This window comes from Medicago truncatula, chromosome 5, assembly GCF_003473485.1.
Source record: "Medicago truncatula cultivar Jemalong A17 chromosome 5, MtrunA17r5.0-ANR, whole genome shotgun sequence".
NCBI classification, from domain to species: domain Eukaryota; kingdom Viridiplantae; phylum Streptophyta; class Magnoliopsida; order Fabales; family Fabaceae; genus Medicago; species Medicago truncatula.
The window spans coordinates 29951349-29961143 of NC_053046.1; the positions used below are offsets into that span (position 1 = coordinate 29951349).

Genomic DNA, 9795 nt, shown 5'->3' on the forward strand with positions numbered 1-9795 from the left:
GAAGGTGTCATTGTTGCACATTTGCAATGTTAAGTAGGAGAATATATATAGGAAAGCTAGGAAATCATAACTAATAACAAACTAAATGCCACCTCAAATATATAAATATTGTTATACTAGTTTTTTTTTTTTACTAAAAATATGGTTGTAGTTTGTTTTCTCATATATTTGGATTCTTTACATCGTCATGCATATGCAAATAACACAACTATTAAGCTTATCTATGTTGTTGGTTGTCACAAATGAATAAAGGTCAATATATATAGAAGAGACCACCACAATATTTACATAATTAAAACTCACATATCAGAGGAAGAATGAATCATAGAAAAATGGAGGAATTAATTAAGAAGATTGACACACCTCCTCCTGCATGTTTTGATGTGAGTGTGATAAATTCCAATCAAATATGGAAAACTGGCAATGTTATGAAAACTGGGATCCCCCCTATTGCCGCAACAATTGTGATGGTCGTATTTTTTTCCCATCTTTTATTCTTTATCTATAAACCCCTTCATCAACCTCGCATCATTTCACATATCACTGTAAGTATATAAATTTATGATTTATTTTATTTGTAGTAATAAATTTTTATTTTTGACTCAATAAGTAGTATTAGTTCATTCCCAGAAAAAGTTGTATTAACTTTTTTTGTAGGTGATGATAAAAATTTATTTATAATAAATTGATTTTATAAAATTAATTTTGATCAATATTAAAATGAATTAAAAATTATTTATATTTAGTTATGTTCACGTAAAATTAAAATTAATAGAATTTTTTTCACTTGTAATAACTTGAGTATATAAAATGATTTGGATGTAAAATTGATTTTAGTTACAACGAGTTTTACAGATACCTACCTACATGACACACACACAAATATATATATATATATATATATATATATATATATATATATATATATATATATGTCAAATTCATCTCGAGCTTCTTTAATTTTAATATTTGTATTAGATTAGTCCTTTAAGGTTTTGTCAAGTTGAAATTGGTCTTTTATGTTAGTAATAGTGTATATCGTTACTCTTCTATTAAGTTGTCATTTAAAAACAAGCATATGTGTCCATTAACTTGCTATATACATTTCTCACATAAAATTTTTGGCATTACTAAAGAATGATAGTTCTCCTTAATGTCATCATATGCATCGTTATTTGATTCCTTAGTCTTCGACTCTGATGATTTACATTCTTCATTTGAGCCTTTTATTTTTCTCCTTATTTTTCCCTAATTCTTACGGACACATGATTTTCTATAAACGGAGACTCGCTGGAAGGGTGGCGATGCACAATATTAGTGATATAAAAGACTAATTTGAAACTAAAAAATTAAAATGATTGACCTGTAACAAACATTAAACTTAAAGGACCGCATGATGAATTTCACCACTAATCTAATAAAGTGACACAATGATTAAATGTTTTTTTCTTCATAGATCTAACCTTTTTTTCATACAAACACAATGATTGGATGCAAATATATATATATATATATATATATATATATATATATATATTTTACTATATTATAAGAAAAATGGGTTATTGTAATAATTTGTGGGTGTTTCAATTGTTAAATGTAGGCGGGTTTTTTAATACAAAACCTAGGGAGTTTCTTCCCATCTTCTTTCAAGTACCTTTTCCCTGTAAGTAATATGATCAACATTGAAGTTCTATCAAATATTGGTGTCATATACTATGCATTCCTAAGTGGTTTAGAGATGAACTTGAATACCATTTTACATGTTAAAAAGAAATCTGCAACTATTGCAATTTTTGGAATCATTTTTCCAATGGTGATGGGACCGGCTTTATACCTTCTACATCGAAATTTTTATGGAAAGGGTGATGGATCTGAACTTGAAGAAAATACAACAAATGCTTGTGTAATATGGACTTTAGTTCTCACTGTGACAGGTTTTCCAGTCGTAGCTCACACCCTTTCTGAGCTCAAACTTCTTTATACTGGTCTTGGTAAGGTTGCATTAACAACAGCTATGATCAGTGACACATATGCTTGGATTTTATTCATATTATTTGTTCCATTTTCAGTTAATGGTACAAGTGCAATATATCCAGTGTTAAGCACTGTAATATTTGTTTTCATTTGCATCTTTGTGGTGCATCCTATAATCGCAAAAGTCATTAATCGCAAGACAGAAAGAGATGAATGGGATGGTAACCAATTAGTCTTTGTGGTGATGGGACTTTTTGTTTTCTCATACATAACTGATATTCTTGGTACACATGACGTTGTTGGTGCATTTGTATACGGGTTGATTTTACCTCACGGTAAATTTGCTGACATGGTCACATCAATGACTAATGATTTTGGTGGTGGGTTTCTAGCACCAATTTACTTTATTGGCAGTGGATTGAAACTCATGTTCGTGCCCGTTTTCTATCAACCAAGTTGGCCCTTTACACTTATCATTATACTCTTGATGTGTGTTCTAAAGATTCTAAGCACTTTGTTTTCCACTTTCTTGTTTGGCATGCGTACTCGAGATGGTTTTGCTTTAGGCTTGCTTCTCAATACAAAGGGTGTCGTTGCATTAATAATGCTCAACATTTCATGGGATAGAATGGTATTGATCTACTTGAAAATTATTATTTACTCCCTTTTTTAATAACTCACACTTCAAAATTATAAATGTTTAATTTTTGATTTGTTATAATGTGTCATTTCAGATTATTACTCCACCAACCTATGTTGTTTTAACATCAGCAGTTATTTTAATGACTATAGTGGTAGCTCCCATCATAAATGTCATATACAAGCCCAAAAAGAGATATGAGCAAAACAAGCTAAAGACTATACAAAAGCTCAGACTTGATGCAGAGCTTAGGATTCTAGCATGTGTTCATAATACTCGTCAAGCTGTAGGGGTTATTAGCCTCATTGAATCTTTCAATGCCACTAGACTTTCCCCTATGCATATTTTTGCACTTTACCTTGTTGAACTCGTTGGACGTGATGGTGCACTTGTTGCTTCTCATATGGAGAAGCCTAGTGGCCAATCTGGAACACAAAATCTTACAAGATCCCAGATAGAGTTAGAAAGTATTGATAATAAATTTGAAGCACTCAGAGAGGCATATGATGCTATCAGAGTAGAAACGTTAAATGTTGTGTCCGAATATGCAACCATTCACGAAGACATATACAATTTAGTTAACGAAAAACATACAAGCTTGATTCTCCTTCCATTCCACAAACAACTAAGTCCGGAAGGTGCATTTGAAACAACTGATGTTGCGTTCAAAGATATAAACTTGAATGTGATGCAAAGTGCACCTTGCTCTGTGGGATTATTTGTTGATCGTAATCTTGGGTCCTTACCAAAAATGAATTTTCGTATTTGTATGATCTTTGTTGGAGGTCCTGATGATCGCGAAGCATTATCTGTCGCATGGAGGATGACAGGACACTTAGGAACCCAACTTCTAGTGGTTCGGATGCTCCTGTTTGGTAAAGCTGCAATAGTGGACACCACAAGTCATGATAAAGCAAGGGGCATATTATCTATTGTAATGGATAGTGAGAAGCAAAAGGAATTAGATGATGAGTATGTTAATGGATTTAGATTGACAACGATGAACAACAATGATTCTATATCTTATTCAGAAGTTGATGTCCATTCTGCTGAAGATATTCCCACATCCCTCAATGAGATAGAAAAAATTGGTTGCGATTTATACATAGTTGGACAGGGAAATCGTAGGAACACTCGAGTCTTTTTAAACTTATTGGAATGGTGTGACTGTCCAGAACTTGGGGTTTTAGGGGATATTTTAGCATCAAACAATTTTGGTTCGGGCTCATCAGTGCTAGTTGTGCAACAATATGGGTATGGAGGAATGGTTTTGGGAAAGCAACCAAACCAGGTGAACGACAATAATGATGCTTTTGAGGTGTTGTAGTGAAGAAACAATAAGAATAATGGTTGGTGAAAAAGCTTTCCAACATAAATTTGAGAATGTTTGAGACAACACTAGATTTCGTTTTGTATTTAGATTTGGTACCCCAATTATAGGATGCTCATAGTGTTCCATTTTGGTTACCTACAGCAGTACACATTGCTCCATTTGTATCTAATAACATGAAAATAAAATCTATCCAGTTTAAAAATATATTTGCAATTGCTACACTGGTAAAGTTCTCTTTTCGTTAATAATGTATATTAGAATTTATGCATAATTGCAATTTTAATCCTCTTATTTCACATGCTAAGGGAATTGTTCTCCCTGTTCTAAAATTCTCCAATTTCGATCCCTTCCTCATATACTTGACAAAAAACGGTGAAGTGACATGTTTTAAATGATGTGACATAAGATATGATGATGTAGAATCATCCAAATGGATTAAGTAATTAAATGTCATTAATCAATCAATAGTATGTGTGTGTGTGTGTGTGTGTATGTATATGTATATATATATATATATATATATATATATATATATATATATATATATATATATATATATATATATATATGTATAGTAAGGTTGTTTATGCCACATGTCACTTTCACGTTTATTCTCAATATTTTTATTAGTTTTTCTATTTTTTAAAACCAATATTTTATTTGACAATAGTGTATTTACCCGCCGTTGTCCGGGTTAAACATATAATTTTGAATGACCAAAATTTTGATTGCATGGTATCCGCAAATGAAATTTAGGTATGGACCGGTACAGGAAGAATATCTTAATGGAGAACTTGCTTTCTATCCATGAGAATTGATAGTCAAAAAAGTGTATTTAAGCCAAATATTTTTTTGTAGGAAGGACCCTTAATTTGTAGTGATAAATTAGATGATCAAATTTAATACTAGTATCAACAAATAATTAATATTAAACTTAATTAGACACTAATCAAAGCATTGAAGCAACAGCTTAATTTTCATCAAAGTTGAATTCAATGTCCCCAAATTCCAGTGCTAGATTTTGAAACACTAGCATATCATCTGCATCATCACATTCCATAACATTACTCGGAGTTTCTTCTTTGAGATATTCTTGTTTTATAGTTAGGCTTGGTGTTGGTGTTACTTCAGCATCAGAATTCACAAATATTGCCTCATTAGAAGTACTTGCTTTAGGAGTGTTGTTGCATGTGTGGATGCCAATGTATGTAGTTTGATACATGTCAGGATTGTCATGTGTCATTTGCACCTGTTTGGTTGCTGAGCAACCTTGATCATCTTTATGTGAACACCTGAAGTAACTCCTGTGAGTTATATTTTTTAAAAAGTGACTTTTTAGTTTATTCATCCATGTCTAGTTCATTTTATTGAATCTAATTAACCACAATTGATTAAGCTAATTAAAAAAATAAAATCAGTACACTGACCACCAAATTCAGTTTGGTCAAACTAGGGTTATTGACAGTTTGGCAATCGGTTTTGTGGGCAATTTAGATGAGGTTTCAGTGGTAGAAGAGGTGGTAGATTTGATAAAAATCAACCTTGGAAATGGCTTTGATAAATAAGTGATATGGAGAGAATAGAGAGATTGAGAGAAAATGATATATTAAAGATGTACAAATATAACGAGAAAATTTGAGGATTTGGCTTTGACTTAGGCATTGACTTTGGTTTTGGTGGTTTGAGTTTCTATCGGTGTGTTGAGGTATCCTTTAATTTATGTGATGTTTGTATTGGTGTTGTTATGGTTTTCTTTTGAGTGTTCAGCCAATGTACGACGCCTTTGTTTTGTAGTTTCTGTCTCTCAGTCCTTGTTCTTCTTGTACAAGGATTTGGTTATTAATAAAATTTTACTTTTCCAAAAAAAAAAAAAAAAAAAAACAGAGAGAAAGAAATAGAGAAAACGATATGAGATATGATAAATAAATGATATGAAGATAATAGCGAGATAGAGAGAAAATGATATATTGAATGAGCGCATGAAAGTTAAAGTTGTACGATGACTTGTTTACTTAATTTCGGTTTGTGGGCAAAGTACCTATTATACTTATTTACATTTAAATAAAATTCATTTGCACTTAAAAAAAAAAAGTTTGGTTTCCACCGATTAAACCAATTAGTTTGGTGTAATTTTGAAAACAATTGTTTTGGGGAAACATAAATTATTCCCGGAAATGAAAAAATAAAAATTTGATTCCTAGGTATTTGTTAAAAAAAAGTGTTTGGCAAATAACTTGACATTCATGGAAAAATTGGAAGTTATAGGAACCAAAGAGAAATGCTAGCAACACTCTCTTTTGAGCACTCTCTCTAACACCAACTCTTTTATTGATTTAAATCATTGTGCGTCTACACTTTAAAAATGGAACTCATACAAAGTGATGGGACATACACTGGTTATATCCAATGAAAGAGTGAATGTTAGAGAGAGTGCTCAAAAGTGAGTGTTGTTAGCATTCCTCTACCCATAAATTTTTTTTCTCAACCTCACAGCAAACATGGGTATAATCATTCCCTAGCCATGTATTCTCGAAAATGTCATTTTTAACCTTGAAACAAACACCCCTTAAGCTTATAAATCTTCTTGAATGTACTTACATGCATGATTTCTGTTACTAGGCCTCTCTTGCTACAAATGTCAGTTTAATTTCTATTTACAGAATCATGCTACTAAATAATGTATAAATCATGCACACATATAAATCTCATGATATATTTCTTTGCACGTAAAGGTAAATAAAAAAATACCTGGGGAATTCAGAATCCATGATTTTCTTCTGCCCATACTTTCTCCATGAATGATTATCAACAATGGTTTGGGAAACTATGGTCCATATCTCAGCTGCACTCTTCCTGTGGGAAACAATTAATTTAAATGTTCAATGCATGTCATTATTTCATGCAAAATATAGAGTATTCAATAACATCCAAAATCTATAAAATAGTACTGGCTCACTGCATAACATTCATCAAAGTTTCATGAGCTAATAAACAATACATAAGATCTATTTAAGATTGATTAAATGGTTTGATGGTTTGAATAGAGAAATAATATAAGTGTATGTTTTGTATTACGGTGGATTAGAACAAAATTTATGATGATAACACGATTTTGTTGAAACTATAAAATATAATTTTTTAAAAATCAGAGTGATAAATCGGAAATGACTTATATTACAGAAATATAAAATACTATATATTAACCCTTTTATTTTTTTTAAATGGACAAAGCCCCGCTTTTTTTTTTTATGTTGGAACCATAAGACCCTTTTTAAAAACATAAGATCCGATCCATATAATATCTATATACACACACAGCGAGTTATGTTGTCGAACTAGAAAGTTGGTCTAGTAGTTCAACTAATAACAAGGGATGAAAATAGGTTGCGTCGAACTACGTTTTGCAAGGTTTGAGTATGACTTATCAAAAATTTAAGGCATGTGTCTGACTTGTAGCCTATCATAGACTTACATTTTATGTATCAAAAATTTAAGACATGTGTATGGACAATATATAATATATGCAATGTCTGGGGTTCAAACTCCGGCCACCACAAAAAAAAATGGTAAGCTAGCATGTTTAAAAGTCTATTTCATATGAACATCCTTAGATATGTAATGTGATCTAAATTTAAATAGACTAGTAAATTAATAGACCATTGAGATTAAATCATATGAACATGCTTAAATATGTAATGTGATCAAAATTTAAATAGACTGGTAAATTAGTAGACCATTGAGATTAAACTTCCTTTTTATATTTAAGATGAATTTTTAGAGAGTTTGATCGTATATTATATCGCATTTCAATTCTAGTTTATAGTAACACATTTAAACATAAATATTTGATCGTATATTAAATATAAATATTTCTTTCCTTTCACTTTCTGTCATACCAAACAACTAAAAAATCATCTTACTTTTCATTCACTTTCTATTCACTTTCATTCCTTTAACAATATTTATTCTTACTATCTTTCCTTTCACTTTCTTTGATCTTCCAAACATACCCTTAAGTGATTACGCGAATGAAAAAAAAAACTATTTTGTGGCTGTGGATTCCCTATCTACTTCAAATGTTAAAGTGGATTAAATGTAAGTAAATGCTGATAAAATGGATTTTTACTAATTGGTATCTCCTCTAATAATATTTAGACAATCGGTATTTATAGACAAAAATGTGGCAAACCTCTACTTTGATATTGAGAACATTGTACCAACGCATGCTAGAGTAAACCTAACTCCTTCCAAAATCCTTTAATATTCTCCTCCAATAAATAGTTCCACCAAATTAGAGAGACTTTGGTTATAAAAAAAATAAAAGTAAATAAATCACCCAAAGCTTTCTTTCAACTTCATCCTTCCTTCTTTGTTCCTTTCAAAATCATCTATTCTCCTTCTAAACTCCTAAATTGACCCTAAATATAACTATCATGGACTTACATGTCTACCTTTCTGTCTTTGATTAGTTATTTAAAGATAGATATCAACTAATTAACTTTGACCAAATCAATAGTTTCTTAAGTTGAAGTAAGTTTTTGCATAAAAATGACTAAGTAGTCTAAAATATAAGCAATTGAGAAAGATTTGACTAGCTAAATTCGGTTGTCTTTGCTTTGACTCACTCTTAAAGCTATAATTTGAAACTCTAGATTCTAAAATTGATTTTGAGAGTCAACTTTATTTTTCTTAAGAGTGATATGATTCAACTTTATTATTTAACTCATTTTTATATAAATATATCAAAATATAAATAACTTTACCACAAATTTCCTTATAGCTAGAATAATTTTACTTAATAATTAAAAAAATAAAAATGAACATTATTGCCTCAAACGGTCAAACCAAATATGTCCGTACGTCCGTACAGTTCCCAATTTCATGAAATCATTGCTCTGTAACCAAAATCGCCGACAAAAATAAGGGTTTTTTCTATGAACTTGGAGAATGTCATGACCGTGAAAAACAAAAACTTTTTTTTTTTTAAAAACTCGGTATCCGATCCAAAAATCGACTAATTCGAGGGGATCAATCCCACCGTCCATCTGCGGGATCCCGTTTAAAGTCAGAACAAGCTTTGTATGGACTTATCTCACCGAATTGACATCAGAGGTAATCGAACCTGAGATCTTTGGAGGAACAAACTCTAAGATCTCAAGCCAACCACTCACCAACCCCAAATGGGTTAAACAAAAACTTAATTTAACCAAAAAGAGAAATAATTAAGATTAACCTTCTTTTGTAGCAACCTCTTCTTCCTTTCTTCCTACTTTCATTAATAGAATCTGCAGATTTAATTAGATTCAGAAAATCATCACAACTTGGTTGAGAGATAATAGAAAGAGCCTCAGTGAAAGATCTCAGCACATATGCAGCAAGATGATCAGCTCCATAGGGATTCTCATTCTGAAGAAGAAACTTGAGTTTGGTTGCAGCTTCTTGACCCTTGACAAGTTCTTTGATTATCACTTTCTTTCTCACACTTTCAGGGATATTATTATCCATTTTATGTAGGTGCCTTAAAAAAAATAATTGGTCACTTTTAATTTTCCAAGAAAAAAAAGTAGTGGGTGGGTGTCGTTTGAGGGAAGAGGAGAGAAGAAAGAAGCTAGTCAAATGAATGCAAATGAAGGTGAGATGTGAAACTAGAGAAATAATGAACACTTCTTTGTTTATAATCGGAGGATTAATAAGTTGTCTGAGCTCCAGTCGCCAGTCGCAAGGAGCTTCTTTCATTAACGTACTAAGGGAATATCGGGTTTGATTCTCAGGAAAACAACGCTTGATCATTGCGCACGCATCTACGCACGAGCCGAATTAGTCGTCCACCGTTGATAGGTTGGAA

At 31.4% G+C, this 9795-nt stretch overlaps 2 protein-coding genes across 3 annotated transcripts; one reads left to right on the forward strand and one right to left on the reverse strand.

The window, feature by feature from the left end:
* The first annotated feature begins 1675 nt into the window (after window positions 1-1675).
* Window positions 1676-3944, forward strand: LOC11434447 (cation/H(+) antiporter 15). The gene is made up of 2 exons (XM_024784913.1): window positions 1676-2608; window positions 2712-3944. Exons 1-2 carry the CDS (start codon window positions 1676-1678, stop codon window positions 3942-3944), a joined length of 2166 nt encoding a protein of 721 aa, XP_024640681.1.
* Window positions 3945-4817: 873 nt separating this feature from the next.
* Window positions 4818-9579, reverse strand: LOC11424834 (probable WRKY transcription factor 70). Of its 2 annotated transcripts, none has more exons than XM_024783969.2 (3): window positions 9184-9579; window positions 6699-6803; window positions 4818-5242 (listed from the first exon to the last, which is right to left on the reverse strand). In XM_024783969.2, the coding sequence occupies exons 1-3, from the start codon at window positions 9453-9455 to the stop codon at window positions 4921-4923; spliced, it is 699 nt and encodes a 232-aa protein (XP_024639737.1). In that variant the 5' UTR covers window positions 9456-9579; the 3' UTR covers window positions 4818-4920. The 2 variants fall into 2 exon arrangements, with proteins under 2 accessions (XP_024639737.1, XP_003615415.1); XM_003615367.3 differs by having other exon boundaries at window positions 4818-5254.
* Between the last annotated feature and the right edge of the window lie 216 nt (window positions 9580-9795).

Excerpts from the sequence above, each read along its gene's own strand:
- LOC11434447 (XM_024784913.1), top strand. The coding sequence starts at position 1,676 with ATGATCAACATTGAAGTTCTATCAAATATTGGTGTCATATACTATGCA. Across the intron at positions 2,609-2,711 it reads ACATTTCATGGGATAGAATG|ATTATTACTCCACCAACCTA; the intron begins GTATTGATCTAC and ends GTGTCATTTCAG.
- LOC11424834 (XM_003615367.3), bottom strand. The coding sequence starts at position 9,455 with ATGGATAATAATATCCCTGAAAGTGTGAGAAAGAAAGTGATAATCAAA. Across the intron at positions 6,804-9,183 it reads AGAGGTTGCTACAAAAGAAG|GAAGAGTGCAGCTGAGATAT; the intron begins GTTAATCTTAAT and ends TGTTTCCCACAG. Across the intron at positions 5,255-6,698 it reads ATGGATTCTGAATTCCCCAG|GAGTTACTTCAGGTGTTCAC; the intron begins GTATTTTTTTAT and ends TATAACTCACAG.